The sequence below is a fragment of the Meriones unguiculatus genome, chromosome 5, assembly GCF_030254825.1.
Source record: "Meriones unguiculatus strain TT.TT164.6M chromosome 5, Bangor_MerUng_6.1, whole genome shotgun sequence".
In the NCBI taxonomy this organism is placed as follows: Eukaryota; Metazoa; Chordata; class Mammalia; order Rodentia; family Muridae; genus Meriones; species Meriones unguiculatus.
The window spans coordinates 116,921,008-116,946,177 of record NC_083353.1 but is presented as its reverse complement, the minus strand read 5'-3'; the positions used below and the strand labels follow the sequence as shown (position 1 = coordinate 116,946,177).

The following is a 25,170-nucleotide window of genomic DNA, read 5'->3' as shown; positions in this document are numbered from 1 at the left end:
GCAGCTCTAAGAAGGGGCAAGAGGAAGCTCTTTTTCTCATCCCTGCACTCCCGGGTGGCTGCTTTGGTGGGGTTGGCCAGAGGGGGAGGAAGCCTGTGAGGGTGCGCCAGCGGTGACATATCCGGCCTCACCTCCCACAGATGCGGTGTTGTGGAGTCACTGACTACACAGACTGGTATCCAGTGCTGGGGGAGAACACAGTGCCCGACCGCTGCTGCATGGAGAACTCCCAGGGCTGTGGGCGCAACAGCACCACCCCCTTGTGGAGAACGGTGAGGCTGGATGTCAGTGCCGGGGGGGGGGGGGGCTGGGGGGGCTTGCTGACCCCAGGAGCCCCTGTGCTGGATGTGCCTGGCGGGAGGAGTGACAGGAATTAGCTCACTGTGGGATGGGGAGAGGGGTAAACTGGAGCAAAGCCAACAGTGTGTGTGTGCGTTTGCGTGTGCGTGTACTCGTGTGCGTGTACTCGTGTGCATGTGTGCTGGACCCACACTTGGGAATCGGAAGGTAAGGGATTATCGGATGGGGTTGAGGCTCTGCAGCTGGGGTGGGCAGGTGGAGCTGAGAGGTTTCCTGCTGCTACTAGGGAGGAGCAGGGGCTAAGGGGTAGTCAGGGACGGGAATTAAGAGTAAAGACAAGGGCTGGGGCAAAATGAAGGTAGGGCCAGGCCGCTGGGAACTCACACTGGGCCAGGACCTTAACCCGTGGTTCGCTCCCCAGGGCTGCTATGAGAAGGTGAAGCTGTGGTTTGATGACAACAAGCATGTGTTGGGCACAGTGGGGATGTGCATCCTCATCATGCAGGTGAGGGGTCCCCCAGGCGCCCCGACCCCTGGGTGGGGTAAAAGCCCGAGCAGGGCAGTCTGATATTTACACGGCCTAGTGTGCGAGGTGTGCAGTGTCCAGGCCCTGTAACGAAGCTGCGCTGCAGAGTCTGAGTGACGTCACAGGCAGTGAGCAAGGTGCTACGAATCAAACAGCAGGTGTTGGCGTGGGTTGTAATGACTCCTACCGCCCCCTGCTTCCTGCTTCACTCTCCCACCTGAGCTCCTCTTACCCCCATGGAGGCTCAGGTCCTGCGTGCCCTCTGCCTTCTTCCCGTGAGTAACCTGGGGAATCTGGTCTTCTGCACTCATGGCGTGAAGGGATTGGAGTGCCCCTGCCTGTGTGTGGTTCCAGGCTGAGTCTGCAGTGTGGCCTCCTAGACCGCACTTTCTCTCTTCCCTGGCTCCTCTCCCAGCACACTGGGTTTTGTCCGCTTTTACATTAGGTTCTCTAGGGAAGTCCCAAGCTTGCGAAACTAAGGTTTGACCCCAGGCCAGGAGAACATCTCAAGTCCTCTCTTCTTGCCTTTTAGATCCTGGGAATGGCCTTTTCCATGACACTGTTCCAGCATATTCACCGGACGGGTAAAAAGTATGATGCCTGAGCATTTGGCAGCGCCTGGCTCCACCCGGACACTGTCTGTGCCAGGGAAGAGGACCTGAGCCTTGTGTCTCCTGTCTGCCCTCCGATGGCTCCCCTGAACTACCTGCCAGCCTGCCCTTCCCTGCCCACATCCTTGGCCTGGACTCTTGGAGGGCAAAGGCCCAGGGAGGAGGCATCATGCAGAGACCTCAGGGCTTGGGCATCTGGATTACTGCACCTGCATATTTGCCAAAGACGCCAGGGTGGGCAGGGTGTCAAGGAAGAAGCTTCCTCAACGAGGGGTTTCTGCCCCTGCCCTTCTTCACATTGGCACTTGTCCCTGTGTGGGGTGGAAAGTCCACCCTACCAAGGCCACTGCTGTCCGTGGCTGCCCAGCCAGAGAGCCGGCCAGGGTGCAGTATGGCACCACCAGGCCAGGCCCCCTGGAGCACCCTGCCCAGGTTTTTATACTATAGTGTAACTTTTTTTTTTAATTTTACTCTGATTATGATTATTCAGGAATATTATCTCTCAGATAAGTTTAGGGTTAGCTTTCTGATTTATAACTTTTTACTGTGTTGATTTCCATAACGGTTTGAGTTTCCTTTTCTGGTGGGTGGGGATGGGTAAGGGAGAAGGGACCTCCATCCGCTTTTAGTGAGGACACATCATTGTGCAACACTCGTGAGGCTATAGGGTGAGAAGTGCCGGGCTCTCTCCCAGAATTCACCTGGAGGGAGAGGATGCAGCCATGATACGGGATCCTGCCAGGCCTGGCAACCATGGATGGGGCTGGAAGAGGCAGGTGTGATACAAAGCACGGCGAGCATCCCACTCAGGAGTGATAGGATGTGCCCGAGCTGGGGAGGCCACATCAGCAGGGCATGCTTAGGACACAGAAGCCGTGAGATGCTTTGCTGGGAGGGGTCCAGTCAGAACATTGTTGTGGCATTTCCTTCCTCCTCTCTCAGTCCTCTGTGGGCTTCCCTCCTGACCCACACGCATCCTGCATCCCAAATGGTCACTCTCACACATTCCTGCTGCGGATTCCTCTGGTTCAGACCCTGTTCTGCTCACCTTGTTCCGGGCAGTGGAAGCAGACATGTTCAGCTGCCCAGACCGAAACAGACTTTCAGGACTACCAGGAGGGGAGGCAGAGTTAGCCAACCCCTGGGGAGAAGACCCTCATTCTGGATGCCCAGTGCTGGGTGTGGGAGATGGAGGCAGGCCATTCCCAGCTATAGCAGCAGTCTTGCCAGCCTGATACCCAGCATGTCCTTCAGTGAACAGGGCAAAGACAGGGGCCTGTGGGACTGGCCCGGCAGCCATCTGGGATCCAGAGTGCCTCATTCTCAGGGTTTCACGTGGTAGCTGCTTTTCTCATGCCCTTTGACTTCTTACCACTATTCCCCACCAGGCCAGGCCTTCCCCAACCTGGTCACACAACCCAACCGACCTTTAACCCCTCTGACCTCCTTGAATAACAGACAGTGCAGGACCAGAGGTTTATAACTTTCAATATTTTCAGGATTCAGGTTTGGGGGATGGGAGAGAGGATAGCAGGGAGCTACCAGGAAATTGGACCCAGAAGTTGCCAGTTCTAGGAGATGGAGTTCAGATAGACCCATTAAACAGTCAGAAAGCAGATGTGGCGCCTGATAAGGAGTTCATGCAGGTGGGGTGGGTTTGTTTATGCCTACCTATGGAATTTTTAACCTTCTGCTAACATCAACAGCAAAGTCCCAGTAGCCTGGGAGGCAGTCACGTGTCTAGAGTGCTTAAGGGTGGTGGTGGTCCCTGGGGCCTTGGCTGAAGTCCCCCGTGCTCCCCAGCCTCACCTCAACTGTCTGTTCAGCAGAGCCAGATCCTAAGTCCCGAACTGCCTTCTCGCTTTAGCTGTGTGTGGCTTTATAGTCATCTGTAGCATCTCCACGGGGCAGAGGTCTCCCTGCACTGAGTGGATGTCCTGAAACTCTTGCTTATCTTGGGGGATGGCCCCTATTTTCTAGAAGGCCACACCAAGTGAGGCCAAGGGAGTTGGCTCAGCTCTTCTCTGATCCTCTCGGCTGTGAGCTCACTGAGGACAATCCTGCCATGAGACCTTCCTTACCTGTGGCCTCTCTGGCCTGAGGCCGAGTCATTTCCTTTGGGTCCCAGGTGCCACACAAGCAGTTTGCAGACCTGATGTAGAAAGTCCTCTTGGTTTGCAGGTGACCTCAAGGAAATGCCTGATGGAGCAGGGGCTTTTCTCCACAGCCAACTGACTGGTAGAGGGGCTCAGAGGGCGGGGTCTGGAAACGGGTCTCGGATGGCTGACAAAGTGTCAGGGTGCAAGTTTCCTTACACTTCTACACTCTTTGAGCTGGAACACTGTCATCCTGTCTCTCTGCCAGCCGGGGCCAGCACCTCAGCTGTCCTTGCACTTGTTCTGGCCTGACTCAGAATTAAGTGGCCAAGCCTCCAGGCACTTCAAGTGGATGGAATCGATTGTCCCCTCCTCTCTGGCCCCCTGCCCACCCTCTGGTGGAGGTGCTGACTAGCAGGGACATGGCGCAGGACGGGGAGCTTGGGTGCCAGGTGCTTGGGGCCTGCTCTTGGCCCCATGGCCCCTTGGTCTGGCATCCCTCTCTCGCGTTCCTGTTTTCTCATTTCCCTTCCCTCCTCCATGATGGTGGAGTCCTGGCCTCCCCTCCCTGTGTGAGCATTCTGAGGAGTGAGGTCTTTGGGCCTCTTCTTGCCTTGCTGTCCCTGGGTGGCCGGAGAGCCAGGAGTGCACGCTTATTGGTTTCGAATGCACTTTCTGCTTGCAATGCCTTGTCTGCATTTCCTTCATCCCAGGTCCTGCTTTAACGAACACCATGTTTTTAGCATGTTTTTAAATAAAAACTGATAATGTGTCAAAAGCACAAACAGACTGTCAGTCGGTGATTTGTTTTCTCCCTGGAGCCACGCCCAGGATGAATGGATCTCTGCCCTCTCTGTGGAGGCCTGGAAATCCTAATACATATACCCCTTGTCTGGTGGCTGACACAGGCTTAATCAGGGGCTTCCAGTGACCCAAGCCTTCTGCATGAGAAGCTGTCATTCCACCTCAGTGACTGGTCACCCATGGTTGGCTGCTCCTGTGGTCAGATGTGGGACGAATGAGGAACGGGTCCTTATTTCCTGTAGGGGAAGGCTATCAGGATAGCTGCACCCTTGCCCCAATCCCTCCGCTGCTTCTGAAGGTTCCTTTGAGCCTCGTGTCTTTTCCAGGAGCGTGGGGACCTCATAATGTCATTTGGCCCAGGCAATATCCTTTGAGGTAGCTCCAGAGAGCCTCCAAGAAAGCCTGGTAATAAGGGTCTGTGAGGATAGTCACTGGGGAGGCCAGAGCATAACTTGACTGACAGGCATGTCAGCCAATCCTGTGGACCTCAGTGCCTCTCTGATGTTGGAGTCCGCTGCTGCCTCAGTTGTGTTCTAGCTTTGGACTGTTCTAGTGAGAAAATGAAGATGAGGGCAGCCCAGGCTTCTCTTTGCCCTGGGTCACTGAGTGTCACTATCTCCAGTGAGGAGACAGAGATGGAGTGAACAAGGGCAGGAGTCTAGAGGCTGAGATGGAGGTGAGGAAGCTCCAGAGCCCTCCAGATGTGCAGCAGTGTGTCTCTCCCTTAAGGGAGTGGCCAGATTGACACCAGATTGTCCCTAAACCTCAACCTGCGGTGGAATGCTTCCAGCATCTCTAAGGACTTTAACCCTGAGTTTTGGAGAAAGTCTAAATGTCTGGCTAGAATGGCTCCCTGTGAACCTCCCCAGAGGTTTCAGGGTACAGTCAGGTGACTCCCCCTCTGTTGTCAACTGAGTCACAGGAATTAGCAAGGAAGCCGCTTCTCATCTGTCCATTTCCTCCCACACCTTTGCTGGTATCTGCCAGGTTACTGTACTGTCTGATGGTGGTTCACTGTGGCACAGTCACCCCTTTGGTGGTATTTTGGGCAAAGGAGCCAAGCTAGAATAGTCAGGTGGCCTTCTGGAGTCTTCTAGTGACAGGTCTAAAATCAAGAGGATCATGGGAAGGAGTGGCTTTGATCATTCTGGGGAGTCCTGGATTGATCCCCTATTAACCTGGGGATGTGGGAGAACAGCCTCCCATCTGTGCTCAATGAAGGCAAGAAAGGCCAGCTTGGGGGCAATAGCTAAACCAGCCTGGTACCCACTGACAGTGCTACCAGACCTCGGGAGCCAGACCTCGGGGAGCATAGAGAAGATGTCACAGACATAAATTCAAACTTGTACCCACTACCTGCTACCTTAAGGGGTGGATGTATGTCATAGAGACAGCCTTTACCTGCAGAGCCTGCTGTCTCACGGGCCGTAGGAGAGGCCACGTGGTTGCATTGCAATACTTGCAGTGGTGTTTTCAGGGTTCAGGCAATGACCCTCAACTTGCCTAGCAAGAGGCCTTCTAGAGGAGATACCGTTGAGGCAAACAAAGGAACAGTTAACTTGTCAAGGATGCGAGGGAACGCCTGAGCACAGAAAGTAAAAGGGGAGTGGCTGGGTGGGGACAGATCCCTCTCCTCTGTACAACCTCATGAACCAGGTCAAGAGCACAAACTTGCAGGCAAGAGCAATAGTTTTAAGTCCAAATAGAGGTCTTTAGCCTCGGGCTTCAGGGAGATGTCTGGCTGCAGTGTATATAGTGGTCAGAGGGACAGTCTGGCTGCACAGATTCAGTGGGAGATGAGTCGTAGGGTATAGTTTGATCTGTTATAGTGTTGGGTCATTGTCATTCACCCCGAATCACACTCAACCTGGACAGGCGGGTGACTTGTTCTTTGCACTGAAGGATGTGTGTTAGTTACCTGACAGAAGCACCTTAAGGGAGGAAAGAATTTGGGCTCACAGTTTGAGGGTGCAGTCCATCATGGCGGGCAGTGCACTGTGGCAGGATGCGAGGGAACTTGTCACATTGTGTTTGTAATCAGAAGGCAGAGAAATGACTGTTGGCGGTCTCTTTTTAATTTGGTTCAGGACCCTAACCCCATGGAATGATGCCACCCACACTCAGGTGGGTCATTTCAGTCACATCCTTACAAACATGCCTAGAGGCATGCTTTCATGGTGATTCTAAACCCCATCAAGGTTTAGACACTAAAGATGACATAACAAGGGGAGATCATATTGTCTGGCCCTGAGTGCAAAAGGAGGCAGGCGTTCTTGTGTGACATAGCTGGATCTCTGTGTGTTTTCACTGAGGTTCATACTTGCAAGACACTCCCACAAACGTTACTTAGGATCCTCCTGACCCCAAACATCTTCCTTGTCTGCATGCCTGAGTTTCACTATTGGAGATATCCCATGGAGAGGGGCAGAGCCATACTTGGGGAATTGGAAGAACTGGATTCACTTCCCATTCTGCACTTGGTGTCTGTGGGAACCTCAGCCAGTCTCCGAACTTGCCTTGATTTTTGTCATTTGCAAATTGAGAATAATGCCCCTCATACAGATCTGTGAAGATGACATAAAAGAATTCATTTTCCACCAAGCTTTATGCAACACAAAGAAAAAAATAAATGGGGCTGGAGAGACGGCTCAGCGGTTAAGAAGAAACCTCTGTTCTTCCAGAGGTCCCAGGTTCAATTCCCAGCACCCACATAGCAGCTTACAACCATCTGTAACTCCAGTTGCAGGGGAACTGATGCCCTCTTCTGGCTTCTGTGGCCACCAGGCATACACATGGTAACAGACACATGCTGGCAAAACACCCACACACATAAAAACAATAGAAAAGTATAAAGGCATCCAGCTTATTCCTGGACCAGTGCAAATCTTGAGTGCCCAAACTAAAGGCAGGGTCCACAGAAAAGCATCAGCCAGGCTGAAAGCTGGGGACACAGGAGGGTGATGGGGAGGGGGCAGTAGGTGTTTTTAGGGAGAGCGAGACAAACACAGCTCAGCGGATAGACATCTCAGGCCTCAGCTCAGCTCCAGCTGGCTCAGCACCACCACTCAATAATCCACAGAAGTCAGATTAAATAAATGTCATTCAGACACAGGAATATTGACATTTTGCTCATCCCTTCAAGCATTCAGCAAGATTGGGGGGCTCTCGGGGTTCTGCCGACTCTGACAGTCATGAGATGGCCCATTGTCTCCTTAAGCCGAGGAAGAAGAAGAGCAATACTCTGCAGGCCTGCCTTTGGGGCCAGCTTCTCCTGCCCAAAGATTCCCCCATAAACCATGCCCAAGTGTGTCCCCCAGAGGCCAGCAGAGCGCTGAGGTCCCTCTGGGGTCACTCAAGACATGGGCCAGTGTGCTCTGCAGCCCTGGGCATAGAATAGAGAGCTGGTTGAGGAAGGTGCACGGTGTTCCTGTCTGGATCTTGTGCGTTTCAGGGTACAGAGTTTTGGAACTTAGTCTGGGCTGATGTCCAGTGACGCCCTGCAGCATGTGGTTAAAGTGAGAAATTGTAGCTTAACGACATCAGGAAGCCCCTTGTCTCTTGTCTGATTCCTGTTCTGACTTTCTACACCAAATTCCTGGACTTTGGATATACCCTTAATAGACAGAAATATATTTCCCCAGCAAGGTCCACATCCTTTCCTGAGGACTCAGCCACGTCAGCTTCTGGCCACCAGGGGCATGAATGCTGCGTGTGGTATCTGGTCCTTGGCTTAGGTTTTTTTAAAAGCAGTTAGGGATTTTGAAAGTCTGATGGAGGGCTGAGGATGTGGCTCAGTGGTAAAGCACTTGCCTAACATGTGGAGGCCTTGGGTTTCATCCCCTAAAACACAAAACCGTAAAAACAACCCACAGACCAGTGGCGGCTGTTTATCGCTCCTGGTCACGGGAATGCTAAACCTCATGGCTCTGGTTAGCTGTTTTGGTTTAAATCGGAAATGTCTTCCACATGTTCATGTCTTGAATGTTCGCTCTTCAGTTTGTGGCTCGGTTTCAAAGGCTGTGGAGCCTTCAGGAGGTGGGGCCTGGCTAAGGGGGAAAAAGTCAGTAGGGGTGGGTCCTTGAAGACACTGCCCCTGGTGTTAAGTCTCTGCTTCCACATGCTCTCACTGCCAGACTGATGTGTCTCCCCAGCGTGACGGACTGAAACCCCTCAGAACCTGTGAGCTGAAACAATCATCTCCTCTCTTAGGTTATTTCTGTCAGGCGTTTTGCCATAGCGATGAGAAAGCTGATGCATTGGCTCCGTGAGAGTCTTACTGCCGTGATAGCATTTGCACCTGGCTGGTGGACGGGATGGATGGAGAGCCTGGTGCAAATGCCTGATGCGGAGACTGTCCAGTTCCGCGGCTGTTGTCTCCTTCCTGCTGGAGTCACTAGGCTTCCAACCAGAGGCAGGAACAGGAAAAGGCAGCCCGTGCTCCCTGCGAGTTTATGATTGGGCAGAAAACAAGAGTTTCGGCCTCTGTGTGCACCTCCCGTGCTACAGCCTGCCAGCCACTGTGGAGTGGCAGTGTCCCCGGCCATGACACCCCAGGGATGCCACGAAGCGGTGGCATCTGCAGGGAAGTGCTGACATGTGACAAGCCGGCCCGAAGCCCCCAGGGTGATCTTGCCTCATGCTGCCTGCCTACCTTCTGAGCTGCCAGGGCCATTTAGACAGCAGCGGCGAGCCACTGTCAGTGACAGCGGTGGCGAGCCACCCTTACTGCTGCTTGTGTGTAGTGGGAAAGAGTGGGCAAGGCTACTTATTTTCCCTGGGTACATCTGTGTGCTGGTGTGCACGCGTGTGCACACTCAGAGTCATGCTGAGAGCTCACTCTAATGGGATAGAGGACGACAAAAATATCTCAGCCAAGGGCATTCCCCCCCCCCCCAACTCTCAAATACCGGAGGGCTCTGCTGTGATTGGCCAGGCGCTGGAGCTCCCCAGCGAGGTGGGTCCCCACTTAGGGATATCCTGAGGTGTCCTAATGTGATCTGTTCACACGGGGCCAGCACCCCTTCCAGTGCTCAGTGAGTCCCCTTAGGAGCCTCTGAGGTGTCGCCCATCCAGGAGTCCCTGTGTGTTAGCGATCCAGGGGCCCAGCTCACCCCCACCAGACCTCAGCAACCTCCAGAAAGAAGAGTGAATTTAGGAGGTGGTGGGTTTTTTTTGTTTGTTTGTTTTGTCAGAAAAGGCAAAATACTCTCTTTTACCTGTGCACCAGGCAAGCTGGTGCCTGAGCAAGCATTCAAGTCTGGCTTTCTTTTGTGTTTTTGTTTTTTGTTTTTAAATTATTGCATTTGTGTGGGGCGTGGGACACTTATGCTATGGATTGCCTGTGGAGGGCAGAGGACAACTTTTAACAGTCATTTCTCACCTCCTGCCATTCATATGCTCCAGAGACTGAACTCAGGTCATTAGGCTTGGTGGCATATGCCTTTACCCACTGAGACACCTTTCCAGCTCCTGTTTTGTTTTTTATTAAACATTTTTAATTTTTTAACTTTTATTTTTGGAGACAGGGTCTTACTATACATCCTTGGCTTATCTGGAGCTCACTATGTAGATTAGGCCGGACACAAACTCAGAGATCCACCTGCCTCTGCCTCCTGAGTGCTGGGATTAAAGGGTATGCACCTGGCCTATTTCATTAGCCCCCCCCTTCCAGTCTCTCTTTGTCTCTGTCTCTCTGTGTTCTCTCTGTGTTTGTGTGTGTGTGAGAGATGGGGGGTGTTAGTGGGAACCATGCTCAATGGTGTGTGTGTGGAAATAGAAAGCAGCTTGGGGACTAGGTTCTCACCTTTCCCAGTGGGTCCTGGGGGTCCGACTCAGTTTGTCAGGTTTACGCAACAAGCGCTTTTACCCTCAAAGTCATCTCACACATCCTGATTTTTTTTTTTAAGCAGACTGCTATGCTAGCTCAGGGTGGCTTAGAGCTCACTAAGCAACCCAGCCCGGCTCAAACTTTCAGCAGTCCTCCTGTCTCAGCCTCTAAAGTACCACCACAGGAGGAGGCAGATTCAGTGCCAGCTCCTGAGGGTGGCAGGGATGCCTCAAAGGGAAATGTGAACATACTGACTGAAGACAGGAAGCCGGAATCGGAACACACTGGTTTCGGCCCAGCCCTTGTTAGTGGCCCACGGGCAGAAGAGGTCATTTCAGGCAAGTAAATGGTGAGATGGTGAATGAGGCAGCAGCCGGCTTCTGAGAGTTGTGGCCCGCTGGCGCTTTAAGGAAGCCATGACCAACACAGAAACTTCAGTGGGGTGTAATGAACAGAGGGCCTGGGGTCTCCTTGCAACACCAGTTCAGCAGAATGCGCTCCTGGGTACAAGTCCTTTATTGCCGAGTCTGCTAGCACAAGGAACGGAGAGCGTACGCTGAGGTCGGCAGCGAGGCACATCTCACATCTGGAGTTTCACTGGAAGCGGAAGCGGTAGGTTAAGGCAACTTCTGTCTTTTCGGAATATCTGATGAGTCACCTCCACGAGCCAGCTGGACCCAGGAGCCCACCTGGCCTCCTAACAATGAGCTCTCTGGAATTTCTGTCGGTACTGGCGTGGCGTAGGGTAGGAGCGGGTTTAACAGGTATGTAAGCAGGAGGGGAAGGATGAGGGAGGCTTGATGTCCAGCTGGAGGCAGCAGAGCCACCCTAAGGCACATAGCAAAAGGTGGGATCTGGGAGTGTCAGGGTCACCTTTCAGGAAGAAGACCCGGGCATCTGGCCTAGACTCAATAGGGCCGGTGGTGTGTGGAGCATGCGCACGTGCTTGGCTGATTGTAAACCGCTCAGCGGCTGGCTTCATCCCACCTTCTCTGTGGACACAGTGGGAGCAGTCTCAAGCTGCTCCGTGAGAGGCTTGTGCCAGATGGCCTTAATGGCTTTTGACCCTTGAGGGCTCTGGCATCTGAGGGAAGGTAGCCGTGTCCTCGTGTGGTCCCCGTGTGGTCCTCGTGTGGTTCACTGTGCTTTCTAGTCGGTGGCGTCACCACCACCTGGAAACTTAACAAGAATGCCAACTGTTGGCTCTGGCCTTCCTTGGAGCAACTCTGGGGAGGCAGAGTCCTGATCTGAAGGCTCCCCTGGAGGTTCTGAGGGGAGAGCAAGTGTAAGACACATTGCACCCGCCAGGAAGGGTGGTTTGCTCAAAACAAAGCCAGCTGCTTTTCTCCTGAACGGCTTCAGCTGCCCTCCCTTCTCTTGCCTCTTTGCCCGTGGCCCAGTAGAGTCAATGCGCAGAGGCCATTTTCAAAGCTGCTGGGGTTCTAACTGATCTGTTCATTCCCTTGGCTTCAAAACCCTGGAAGCTGTCCAGAGTGGCAGATTCTGAGCTCAGAGTGGGTTCCCAGCTCAGAGTGGCTTCTCACACTGAGCTGCTGTACATCCTTCCTACCTGTGCCTTTAGGACCTGAACCCTCGTGTCAAGAAAGGGTGAGAGCTCTCAAGATAGAAGTCATCTTGTGTCCACTCCCGAGCCCAGAAACAACAAATGATCAATACAGGCCAGTGGGAGGGGGACAACAGGGCAGAGGAAGGCCCGGCCTGAGGGGGAGGCTCCGTGTTGGCAGCCAGGGCCCGTTTGAGAGTGGGAAAGCAGGGAGAGGTAGTTCATGTCCCAGCCAGAGGTCAGGGCATGGTGTGAGTGCCATCTGCACGGAGGCTGATCACCAAGGACAGTCGCTGCTCTCACTGTAATGGCTGTATAGGCCACTGAATGTGGCCTGGGGCATTTCTAGGAGCTCTGTCTGGTTAGCTTCCCCACAGGGCCTGGTTGTCATTCTGAAATAAGGTAGGTGTGTGCTTCAGCTGTGAATGGAAAAGGCTGCTGGCATTTGAACACTGTGGATGGTCCCATCCAACCTGGGAGGCGTTAAGGCTGCCACTGCTTGGCCATCCCTAGGACTCTCTGCTCCTGAATGCCAGCCTGTCAGCTGGTGCTGGGGCAGAGGGGCTTTTTATGAGTCCACCCGGCCAGGGCCATGACAACAGCCATCACCATTGACTTCGGCTTATGGCCAAGCCTTAGTTTCTTCATCAGCAGCATGGGGACTGTAGCACATACTGTTGGTGTGGATAATATATTGAAGGACCCCTCAATGAACATCCCCAAAGCCATGCCAGAGGTGCTATGGGAAGTGGGGTACACAGATGGGCAGGGAAAAAAACAAATGCATATAGACACCTCATGTTCATATTATAGGCTAAGGTTCACCCTTGCTTCCCAAACTCTGGTCCCTTGGGGAGGATTTGGGGGACTATGCTGTGTTTTTGAGGTGGCCGCCTTGAGCTTAGGGAACAGTGACTCATGTGCTCAGGGTGAGGGAGCACTGGCCTCAGCCACACAGAGCTCGGAGCCTGGCATGGGACCCCAGTATGTTTTCTGCTGACCTGGGACCCAGGAAGGCATTGTACAGGTGTGTCCTTCCCTCTCTCTAAGAAACTCAGACTGATGACCTCCAAACAAGGACCTGTCCCTGAGGGTGAATAGGAAGAAACATTCTGGCATCAATTTGATAGACACACCTCACTATAGATTCCATCCTCGGGTCCAGCCTGCTGGACCGAACCTGGCCTACTATGTGTTTTATGTCTTCTAAACCCATTTTGTCACCAAGGCTGTTATACGATCAAGGAGGTCACATTTGGGGCTGTCCACTCACTCTGCAGTTCTGACTGGAGCCAATGTGTCATACTCTTCGGGACTACCTCTGTATCACCGATGTACAAATGGTGTCCACTTGGCACCTCTGTCCTCATCTGCCTGAGGATGAAGGGAGCCTACCAAAGCAGATATTTGATGCCACAGTCCCCCCTCTGTACACTGTCACCTCCCTCAGTGCCTTTTTGGGAATAACATGGTCTAGGCCCCACTCCTCTCCCCCCCTCAATCCTCCTTCTAGGCTCTCCCCTCAGAACCTCCAGGGGAGCCGTCTTGAGGACCACAGACGGTCTTTGAGTATCTGTGTGAATCCTGGGAAGATGGAGGCTAGCCATAGCGTAGTCTGGGGTTGTTGGGAGTGTTTTCTTTCTACTGAGTTTGTGCAGACAAACCCAGGGCCCTTCAGGCAGACAACATAAGCCAGCCCAGGCTCTAAGTAGTGCCGGGGAATGCCAGAATGGAGGAGGCTGTCTGACCCGAGAGCCTGCTGTTCCACACAGCTCCTTCCTGCTCTGAGAATGGAACTCTAGGCCTATGCTGGTCACAGCAACCAGTGACCCTCAGTCCATCACGGACCAGCTCACCTCCCTCCAACAACCGACCCAGCTCAGCAGGATCTGGGCCTGCTGCAGTGAGAGCTGGGTCAGGTGGAAGGTGAACTGAGTGCTTTTGGTCAGCAAGATGCCACTGTGAGGATCCCCCACTACCTGCTACCGACCGTTAATTTCCCTAGGGTTTTCTTTCTTTATCCTTTGACACAGGGGGAGTGCTCCCTGAATAGTCTCTGTTTCATTCAGCAAAGGAGGGGGTGGTATCTACTCCGGGATGGTGAAGATGAAAGTAGAGAGCACAGTGGAAGGGAAACAGTGGGGTCATGAAGGCACCGGGAAGTGGGATGCAGGCAGCTGTGACTAACAAGCCTGGGGTGTGCTCCCCTGGGGAAGAGCTTTATATTCACTGACGGTTTAAACCTAGCACTTTGGGAGTCAAAACTAGGAATGGGACGAGATGGGGGGTGGGTGGGTCTTGTGAGCATCACATGACTCTCCCAGGTGCTGTAACCAACCCTGCCTCCTTAGCATCCTGGTGGCTCCAACAGCCTGGTCTTGAGCTGCTCCACCTTAGGCTACTCCTGTCCCAGGCCTTACAGGAAAGACATGGCCAGCTACTGTATGGGGAGATTAAAAAAAACAAAAACAAAAACAAAAACCCAGCTAGGTTTTGGGAAGGGGTGAGCTAATCGAGTCTGCCCAAAGTTGTGTTTTTCTCTGAGGAAAGCCAGCTGGGGCCCATGCCGTACAGGAGTCTCAGAGGGACCAGCCTGCCAGCCTTCTATTCCAGCCTCAGGCATGGAGATGGATCGGAGAGAGCCGAGTTTTGCCCTCCTGTTGTCCACGGTGCTCCATGCCTGGCAAAGGGCTCTGGATGCCTCTTGCCAGGACCATCCCTTCACTAGGATTCTGGCGGCGGATGAGTGCTTAGAAGTGGAGGGGTGATCTGAGGACCCTGCCCAGCCGGGAAGCACAGGAGCCACAATCACAGGCACTTGGCGGGCTCTGCCTCCGGTGAAGGGAGCCCATGGCCCCTGTGCCGACTCTGCAGGCCTGCTTCAGGATGTGGGGACGTGGGCCCTTGTGCGGGACGGTCAGCAGGCTACAGGGGCGACCTTTAATAGAAGTGTTGCTGGAGCCTTCGGTGCAAGCAGCAGGTGAGAACCATCCCGCAGATCTGCCATGTGGGGAGAGAGCCGAGAGCAGAGACGTGAGAGCCCGGTAGCCTTTTGGCTGAATCCTGGGGGCAGTCAGTCACACTGGAGAGGGCTGGACATCTGTGTCCCTTCAGGTCCTGCCCACCTGGAAGGGCCTGCATTTCTCACAAGAGCCCCCACCCCCGGTGGAGGGAGGAGGGGTTGCTGTGGGGTGTGGTGTATGGGGAGCAAACTCTGAGAAGGACTTCCCAAAGGGCATGACTTCTGTGCTAGAATGGGCTCCAATCACTGCTATGGTTACCCAATGCTGTGGGTCTGGGTTGGGGTCCAGTGGCTGCTATCCCCTCAAGCACCCACCCAGTTTGTGCTACTGGCCTGTGGGCCTAGAGCTTCTCCGTTTATCTGGCTTTTCTGTGATGACATCCCACTCAAGCACCAGAGCTGTCTGAACCACTTCTAAAACCGCTTCCTGCTTCCTGCTTCCCTAGAGCTCCATAGACACAAACTAAAGCCCATCACAATTCTGGGAGGAGCACTCAACGTTCCTATGAGCTCCCGCATGGGAACTCTGGCATCCTGCCTGCCAGTACCCCTGCTGGGTCCACTGGCTGAACAAGGATACAGAGGATCCCACCTGCCCAGGATCGGATATGGTTCCCATTCCCAAACTACAGAGGATCTGGGTTCTCCACTCCGCGCTCTTGGCTCTCCCACCCCCGAAGCTGTCTCTTCCACGTCTCCTCTTTCCTACCCAGGGGTCCCTCGAGGACAAAGAGAGGGAGATGTGTCAGACCTTGTTGCCCCACGGCTGTCATCCTGATCCTGATGGGGACAGTGTAGTTGCTGGTATCTCTACTCTGTGTTTGGCATGAAAGCTGTGTGTCAAGTGGTCCTACACATCACACGGCACAGGCATGAAGGTGAGTGCCTCTGTGGAAGAGGCCGTCCTGCCCTTCCCTGCCTTATTCTACAGATCTGACCTTGGCTCCACCGGCCTGTGTGCCAGTAGAGTTCCAGCCAGAGTAGGAACAGACCCGAGGAGAGGAGTGCAGCCTGAGGCAGCTGCCCGTCCTTGGCAGGTTGGCTTCAGGTCATCTAGGGCAGGTTTATCTCTTTGCCTTCCTCCCACTCCTCCGCCCCGGCCCAACAGGGTGGACGACCGAGGCCACAAATGCTGCTTTCAGCTTTAGCCTCAGTGCTAAGAGCCCTGCTAATCCACCTCGGGGACTCAGGATCAGAAGCCCAAAGGCGGCTTAAGAGGTTATCTCGCCTCCACTGGCTTTAAGCAGGCGCTGTCACAGCCGTGCACAGACATGCACCCAGGGATTGTGGCGTGCTCCTGTCTCCATCTCACGGTTGGATGCTTTTCCCACGGGTGACCCTTGTGTTTCTGATGCGCAGAAAGAGGGCATGCCTGCGTGTGTTGTGGGCTGCATCCACCTCACCTGAGGATGTAGTTCACTCTAGATGGTCCTGCAACAGCCCCCGACACACACTTATTTGAGATGGATGCCTTGAACAGCCAGAGCAAGTGCATGGGGAAGGCACTCTCATCAAAACACATGCGCACATACACACCTGTGCCTGCATACTTCCCCCTGAACTGTGTGGAGGGATGCTCTTATTAATGCGTGCACGGGAGCACACATGCATGCATACATGCACACGTTCCTCATTCTGAATTGCACAGTGAATGCATGTGAACACACACACACACACACACAGAGAGAGAGAGAGAGGGAGAGAGAGTCACATGAGCATACACGTCTCCTTAAGTGCACAGAGGGTAAAGGCTGGTAGCTCATGAGGCCCTACTCAAGTACCGCTGTCTCCCTTTTGGCAGAGGACACAGAAGCCAGCATGGATGATCCAAGCAGCAAGCACAGTGACACGAGACAACACAGGAGTTCCTGGGGGCAGTGCCTATCCCTGGGTTTAGCTTCTGCCACCAACTCCACTTGCACAGGACACAGGGCTCCTTGAGGTGCTGCTTGGTACAGCACTTGGCCCCGCATGGGGCATTTTTTTTTTAAACAGGTGCTGTGATGCTCTTGGTTTCTTATGGGGCTTCTCAGCCAGCACCTGGTGGTCTCTGGTCAGCATGACGGAAGAGCCTGGCTTGGCCCATGTGACCTTTCCGTTCGCCCTAATGGCCTGCAGACCCCAGCCTCAGCTGTCTGTTTTCTAGGCTCTGAAATACGTTGGCATCCCACCTGTGGGCTGTTGAGGTTGGTTCTGTTTCAGCTGGGTATCTAGACCGTGTGGTGTGACCACAGCTGTGTGACCTCAGGGGTAATTACATCCTTCTCCAAGCCTGTCCTGGCAGGCAAAGTTCTTCCAAAGCTGGAGCCCTGCCCCTCACAGCTGAGAGAGGCCAGCAGGGCCAGGTAAGCCTGTCGGGCCTTTCCGCGTGCTGCTCCTGACTCCCCATTCACTCTGTGGTCACCTCCCGCCGCTTCTTGTCAAATCGCTTCAGAATTTAGTATCCATTGCCTCCTCCAGGAATTCTCCCTGGCCTCAAGAATACCCAGAGCAGCTTTCATTTTTTTTTTTTTCTCTCCAGCAAATCCAGTACATTGGGTGATACTTCCTGGTTGCAGGAAGATACCCTGGGTCCTCCTCTGCCCTCCTCCATGCCTTTGAAAGCCCCCACACCTGCCCTCCACGGGCAGAGCATGGCCCTGCTACAAAGCCAGTGCAGCGTGCCCCAGAGCCTCCTCTGAAGTCTCCTGGGTGGGAGAGGCCTCTGCTGTGTGTGGGGAGGATGGCTAAAAAAAGATCCCTAGGCTACTATAACCTTTCTGAAGTTTCCCGGCTAGAATATTCTACAAATTATTTTCTGAGATTCTGCTAGAGTGGAAGCAGCTCACAAGAGAGGAAGCTGGTAGAGGAAAAAGAACACAGGCATGGGCGGGTGGGGGAGTGTTGGTTGGCTCTGTCACAGTGGCTGGGTGATCTTCCACGAGTAACCTTCCATCTCTCGGAATAGTTATATATATTTTTTTTATATATATAAAATACATTCACATATATAGATATACACACATATATGTGTGTGTGGTATATATATGTATGTGTGTATATATATCCATATGCATATACATGTTCAGTGTGTATGAACAGGCCCACAGCCCTCCACCCTGAGTGAGCACAGGTTGATTGACTGACAGGACCTTAAGTGTGTGGAGCCATACAGCGAGGCCACACCAGCCTGGAAATGCTGACGAGACGAGCAAGCGTGTGCCCAGAGGACGACCTCGCTGAGTGGAGGGCCTTCTCTCTTTAGCATCCTGCCACTCAACTTCTGCTCCAGCTTACAGTCACAGAGAAAACACTGTGAAGGCCACTGTTGGGTCATTCCAGTCACATTCAGAGGCTTCTGATGGGTCTCTTGTAAATTCCACCAGTAGTTCCCACCTTGCCTCTAGACTCCTGTGGAAAGGCCTCACGTGGCTTTCTTCTCCCTGAGCCCTTTCTTTCACCTCCTGAGCCCTCCATTCCTCATCTGTAGCTCCCATGGCCTCCTCTGGAGTCCCTGAAATCTGAGGAAGCTCTCTTTGAAGATACACGGAGGCCTGGGAGATGCCTTGGCCATTGTGTGTATGTGAACCAGAGCATAGGTCTGGGCCTAGGTGGGTTCAAAGTTTGCCAAGGGATCCTACATATGGCCATGTATGTACATATAGCACCCACATCACGGTGTAAGTGTCATCATTTCCTCTGAGCGTATACATCTCGGTTGACATGTCAGTGAAGCAATGATGGACATGCTCAGACACCTGGCTGAGATCAGAGTGGGCAGCTGCCTACTTCTTGCGTCGTTTCCGGAGCTCACAGAGCGTCTGCCTGAAGTGACTGGTCAGTGAGACAGGAGCCTTGCCAAGACTGCAGGGCAATGGAAGCCTAAGGTTGCTAAGGGGTGGGCCAGAGCAGCAGGTTCCAAACTGTGCCACCAACTGCGCATGCATCTGAGAGCAGCAGCGAGTGATGGCCCCTACACTCAGCCTGCCTCCTGTTTCAGCGCCGACAGCTGTGCCTTTCGGGCCTACCAGACCAGTCTCCTAAGTGGCAATGCCCATTGGATACTGCTTTCAAATAATTTCTCCAGTCTCTCTGTCCTACAGATAAGGAAACAAAAGGCTTAGGGGGAGACTGTGCTGTCCTGAGGTCACACAGCAAGACATGGGGATACAGGTAGAGTCTAGGCCCTTTAGTTCCCAAGCAAGATTCCTCTAGATCCTGGCAAACAGAAACAGGGACATCACCTTAGAATGATATCTTGAGCCTTAGTGCGTGTGTGCGTGCATAAGTGCGTGTGTGTGTGTAGAGGCCTGGTGTCTGATTTGGCTAGGAGGAACACTACTCTTATGGATGAGAAGCCTTGATTTGGGCCATTTGGGCTCCAGGCTGCCTGGAAGGAATGGGCAGATTAATGTCCATCTCTGGCCAGTAGAGGGCACTCTAACCGAGGCTTGGCCATTACCAGCCTCTGTTCAGAGAACCACAAGGGAGAAACCTGAGCAAGGGGTGAGCTGCAGAGTCACAGTTCCGGGGAGGTGCCAAGGCCTGCAGGTATGCTGCCTGCCCAGTGGCCTGGTCCTGAACGTTAGACTAGCATACTAGTACTAACCTGCTCTGACTTTGGACTCTAAGCATTTGTAGCCTCATGCCCAGTCCTCAGGTTCATTACCTTTGGCTACTTTGTGCTGACAAACGGCCAGGAAAAAGTGGACAGAGGTGGACCAGGCCTGGTCAATGTCCTTCTAGGGCAGACCCCTAAAAATCTGTGTGGTGGGTCCCTGGAAACCCTAATGAGCCTGAAGCTGGAGTGATGGGTAGCCCTGCCTGGTCCTGGGGCAGCTCCTCTGGGTTCACTACAAAGGGAAGGAGCCTGTCCTGGGAACTGCAAGAAGAGCCAAGCACTGCTCCTGGGCTCTCTATCTCTTGATGCTAGTCTAGCATCAAGGATACAAAGGAGCTATTGGGAAATTTTGGAGAGATGATGGACGTGTGTAGAAATAAATGCATCTTTTATGGGCCACTTGCATCCACTTGGCAATGAGCCCCCTCCCCCTCAACCCCCTCCCCATGGCTTGCATGCATGACCAACCATCACAGGAGGAGGGGTGGCTTCATTTTATGAACCACTGAGGCCCAGAGATGCAATAACTGGCCTGAGGTCATGTGGCCCAGCGCACCAGTGTCAGAAACAAGAAGGCTCTCCCCTGAGGGCCTTCTTCTTAGCAAGGGAGGCTGTGGTGGGCCCTCCAGTCCCCCTGGGAGGGGAGTGGAACTCCCTCTGGAGACAGGAGCGCTACGCTGGGAGTCTTCACAGCCAAGGGACACTAGCATTCTATGTGTTTCCTTCCCCACCCCCAGGGGCCCCCTGTGTGAGGTAGCACACTTGGGAAAGCCAAGGGCTGTATCAGTGGCAGGTTTAGTCACAAGGTCTGTGTGTGGTCTCTCTGGGTCTCAGGTTTTGATCTGGGAAATAAGGAGAGTGCTCTGCCCACCCGGCTTGGGTCTGGGGTGTGGATCCATTAGGAGGAAGACTCAGAAAATGCCCTGAGACCACAGAGAACCAGAGAAAGCCAGCTTGTACCTATCTACAGAGGTGTGTGTGTGTGTGTGTGTGTGTGTGTGTGTGTGTGTGTGCATGCCAGGAGCCCCATGTGGGCCATGTGCTCTTCTGTACATCCCTGGCTCTTACATAGGCAAGGTGAGCCTCCTTTTGCAGATGAAGTTGAAGGACAAGGAGGGCAAGCAGCGGCTCAAGGTCATGTGGAGCCAGAGCCAGACTGGGATCCCGGCGTCCGACTGTGCAGCCCCTTTCCTTCTTGGGGCGCCACTTACAGCACTGGGGTAGGAGATGCAGAGCAGCGCAGCAGGGTGCCTAGGTGCTCCTAGAAGAGCAGCCACCACACAGTTCCCACCAGAGGAAGGACGCATACAGGAGGAAGGGACCGCTTTCTGTGCCTGCCCAGCCTCTGAGGATCCCCTCCTGGCTCCTCCCCTGAGTTCCCTGAGGTCCCTTGATTGTCGCAAATGGACGGGACTGAAGCTCTCGCTTCCTGGATGGAGGCTAGAGGAGGGGCATGCAGGGAGAGGCACCGAGAGCAGAGTGTAGCTCTTTCCATCCTCACAGAATGGGTGTATCTTCCCAGAAGCAGACACGAGTACACACGGAATGATGGCAGGTACATGCACACATATGTGCACAGGCGACTTAAACACACACAGATGTGCACACACCCTGCCATACATGTTCATAGCCCAGCAGGCTGTGCTTTGCCCAGGGGGCACATGCCAGATACCTGACCCCACTCTCAGGTGTGCCCCAGGTCCCTGTTCCTGACAAATTCAAGTTGTTCAAAGATCTCTGGAGAATGAGACTGACAGTGTGGTCCAACCTCAGTTACAAAGGGAGACAGGGATAGGGTGAGGGGGCAGGACCAGGTATGCAGGAACAAAGCATCAGCTACTTTTCCCAAGGCAGAGTTCGAGACTTCCACTGAGGGAAATCATCCCCTGCTTTACTTACCTGAAGACAAGCCACCCCAATGCCCACTGCCCCCATGAGCAGCAGGTGGTCAGCCAGGAACTGCTCCAGCTTGGCCATGCAGCCTCCCTGCAAGGTAGAGAGGTGGGTTGCTCAGGCCTTGGCTCAGCATCAGGTGGGTGGGCGGGGGGATGGGTGGCTGTGTGCAGCTGAGGCTGGGGGATGCCAATGGTTGAAGGGACCAGACTTGGGATTTCTCATGGTCATTTTGAGGGCCCCAGGGGACAGGCCATGGTGTCTGGGACTTTCAGGAGAACCTATTCATCCTTAGTACTCCGTCAGGCCTTTGAGGATCTCGGGCTCTGTGATCTCAGGCCAAAGCATGTGCTTTGCTTTCCCACGCCTGCTCACTGAGCTGGCCTTTCTGGAGGTCCCTTCCCAGACCCTAGGTGAGCTCAGCACTCACCTCCACCTTGTAGATGTTGGAGGGGTGGACCCGCTGACCACAGCGGGCTACCACTGTCTTGCAGCAGCTGTCAGGCACCTGGCGACCCAGGGCTTCCTCAGACAGGATGTACGCGCTGCGCTGCCAGTCGGCTGAGCTGTTACTGCCGCAGCACTTGAACTGAGAAGAGAAGGTGGGCCGGGGTGAGAAGGGTCTGTGTGGTGCTCCTGCCCCCGAGACCCAGGGCCACCGGTTATGCTATTCAGGTTTTAGCCTGGCCCTTCTCGCCTCTGATCGCCCTTCCTCTTTGGAGAAGGACGGAGTCTCTCTGGGACCTTTCTCTGCAGGGCTCCTGTTGGCTGCCTGTGCCAGATATTCTAGGGGTAGAGATTATCTGAGAGATTGGTGGGGGCAGATGGGTGTGGGGCTTCCACGATTGTGAGGTTGGGTGTCATGAGGGTGTACAGCCAGGGTCAGGGCAGGGGGAAACCAGGAGGGGGAGATGCCCTGGTCATCCAGTTGGGAAAAAGGACCCAACCTTGTCAGAGGTTCCAGTGTCGGGAGCCGCATTCGCCATTACAAGATGGCGCTGGCTTCCTGTTTCCTGGTTCTTCTTGTCAGTGCTGTATATTGCAGTAGCGCATGCGCCACAGGATGCTAATATGGATTTGAGTGCTCTCCCTATCAGAGAACACATGCTAATTGGGTATTGTGCGGAGCACCAATTACAGACGAGCACGTAGCCCTGCGGGCTATTTAAGCAGAGCACTCACAAGGCTTGAGGTCCTTCCCCATCTACTTTCAAGAGCTTCATAATAAAGATTCTGCTGGACAAATCTTCGGTTGCCGCGTCATCCTTATCGGCGAAGGCTGCGCACGACATCCAGGATCTCTACTGGGTTTTAAAGCTAGGAGCCCCGAGAGCAGAAGGGCCTGGAGTGTGTCTTGGAGGCCATGCAGGACACAGGCCAGTCAGCAGTGACTACAGAGGCTGATATGAGCCTGTTCTCATACCAGCAGGCCTGTACTCTACCGAATTCAGAGTGCATCAAAGGTCAAATGCTTGTCACTTCTCCCCCCTGAGTCAGGACACTGAGATCCTGAGACCTTGCATCCTAAGCTGCGTGACCCAGCTGCGTCGAGTCTGTCTCTTGGGTGTGGGTGCTGGGATATTGGACTCAAATGGTAGCTAGTTACCTACTACATGCCAGGAACGAGGCTGAGGGCTTGGCTCTTAGCTTACCGTTTACTGTCCTTGAGAGGGAGACGGAGAAAGGAGGGGGAGTGATTTGTTTGGGGTCAGCAAAAGCTTGTAAGTAAGTGAGCAGAGCGTGGTGGCGCACGCCTGTAATCCCAGCACTCAGGGAAGCAGAGGTAGGCTGTGAGTTCAAGGCCAGCCTGGTCTACAAAAGGAGTCCGGGACAGCCAGGGCTCCACAGAGAAACCCTGTCTCCAAAAAAAACCAACCAACCAACTAACCAACCAACCAACCAAAACCCTCTAAGTGTGAACAGAGACCCTGCACATGACTGTCCACACTAAACATGCTCAAAGCACAAGAGAACTGGCAGAGGGCATGCACAATGTAACAAGCAGGATCTGGGTATACACACGGCATAGCAGCGAGAGCGTGCACACTACATAATATCCCGCCCAGAGCGCACACACATGACCTAACAGTGGGATAAGACGTGGAAAGGTCAAAGCCCAGCTTTGACAATAAGAGCACAACCACGGCTCATGAGAGCACACAGCACGGAGAATGTGACAGCATACACAGAACAAGGGCTGGGGTGGGCTGTGCTGAGTCACATGATAGTTGCACACTGTGTGTCTGTGTGTGCGCGTGCGCATGAGCTGCTGACCCTGAGCTTGCTACATCACTTATAAGATGAGGACAAAAGCCTCTGAGGTGGGGCCGTGTGAGGATGGACGGAGTAGGTGCTTGGAGAGCGCTCAGCATTTGCACAGAGCCAGCAGGTATCAAGGCACGACTGTCACTATCCTCGTTGTGTGAGGGGCGGTCCGTGTGCCTGTGTGTCCTTTATTACATGTAGCCTGAATGTGACCCCGGTTCCGATCCACCACTGTAGGCTTGGTCCTTTCTTCCTGGGTGCTGGCCGGGACACTAACTGACCCCACCTGGGAGAGGCGCAGGTTACACGGACTGGTGCCGTGGAGGCAGGTCAGTGGCAGGCTTTATTTTAAGTGGAAACACACTTTCTCTGTGTTTGGCATCTGCCCACCTGCTCTCCTTCAGGCCACCTCCAGCCCCTCAGCCCTGCTCTCTGAGGTGCCCAAGAAAAGTGTCCTCGTGTCAGCTATTGTCCACAGCTCTCTGAGAACCTCCTCCCCTCCCCCCTCCCATCAAGGCTCTTGTCTCACATAGCTCCTTAACGGTGGGAGCCAGCAGGTATGCGCAGCTTGCAATAGGTGATCAACAGCGTGGGTGGCTCCGTCCTAGCTCCTGGGCTGAGGACATAGCAGCATGGCTACCTATGTCATATGTACCTATATGTGTACACACATGCCTGTAGGCATTTTCTCTGGGGTCTGCTGTGTCTTCTTGGAAACAGGACTTTCCCCTGCCTCTCATGTGCTGTCCAACGGCTTCCAACAAGAAGATTCTTTCCTGTCTGAGCCACAGTGGCCTGGTCTAGACCACTGGGGCCTTGGTACCCATCTTTCTGAGGAAGGGCAAAACTAGTCCACAGACAGGTGGAGCTGAGAGCATCTTTCTGTCCCAGGAGAACCAAACTGGAAGGCAGCTGGGGTGCGGCTTGAACAGAGCGAAAAGAGGATATTGGGGAAGCCAGGGTTCACTGAGTACTCTCCACGGTGTCGGGTGATCATCATCACCACATCCCTCCCCCATACAGCGTGGGTTAGAGAAGTGTAAACAGAAGCTCAGAGAGGGTGAGTGAGTTGTCCTGAGGTCACACAGACTGGGAGAGGCAGGATGTAACCCTGATTCTCTCTGTGTGGCTTACGTCCTGCTGCAGCCGGTCCACCGAGGCTGTGATGTCAGCGGCCCTGGGATGCCCGTAGTGCTCAGTCAGGGTGCTGTTCAGGTGCCGTTTCAGCTCGTCGCTCAGCTGGGGAGGGGAGACGAAGGAGTGTCAGCACATTCTCCTGCCTCCCTCTGGGACCCAGGTGTCTCCAAATCCTCACCAGCTGGCGTCAGGACACCGGAATGACTCAAACCTCGTGAGATGATGTGAAGGGCTAACAGACAGTGGGGCTGGGGATAACACGGCCCATGCTGTGCCTCATGGGAGCGGCCTGCAACTTGCTGTAGATCTGAACTCTGATTAAAAGATGAGGTTCAATATATGGGCATTGGGACCCTGGGACACAGTGTAGAAGCTGGCTGAAAGTGACCTGCGTGGTTGGAATGTGCTGTCTATTCAGCCCAATGTCACCCTGTTCTTGTCCTCAAATCTTGAACCTGAAGCCGTAAGCATAGGGAGAGGGAGATTCTGACTCTCACCCATCCAGGTAGGCGGGGCCTACTGCAG

General features: G+C 53.9%; 2 protein-coding genes across 8 annotated transcripts in view; one reads left to right on the top strand and one right to left on the bottom strand.

The window, feature by feature from the left end:
- Positions 1-4,318, top strand: part of Tspan9 (tetraspanin 9) — a 185,611-nt gene extending 181,293 nt beyond the window's left edge. For all 7 annotated transcript variants that reach the window (XM_021637063.2, XM_021637062.2, XM_021637065.2 and 4 more), the window contains 3 exons: positions 141-272; positions 722-805; positions 1,359-4,318. In XM_021637063.2, coding sequence (XP_021492738.1) covers positions 141-272; positions 722-805; positions 1,359-1,430 — 288 coding nt within the window. In that variant the 3' untranslated portion in view covers positions 1,431-4,318. The remainder of the gene's footprint in view (positions 1-140; positions 273-721; positions 806-1,358) is intronic.
- Positions 4,319-10,664: 6,346 nt separating this feature from the next.
- Positions 10,665-25,170, bottom strand: part of Tspan11 (tetraspanin 11) — a 61,418-nt gene continuing 46,912 nt past the window's right edge. The window contains exons 5-8 of the mRNA XM_021637043.2: positions 24,643-24,747; positions 21,674-21,832; positions 21,250-21,336; positions 10,665-14,728 (exon numbers count right to left, since the gene is read on the bottom strand). Coding sequence (XP_021492718.1) covers positions 14,669-14,728; positions 21,250-21,336; positions 21,674-21,832; positions 24,643-24,747 — 411 coding nt within the window. The 3' untranslated portion in view covers positions 10,665-14,668. The remainder of the gene's footprint in view (positions 14,729-21,249; positions 21,337-21,673; positions 21,833-24,642; positions 24,748-25,170) is intronic.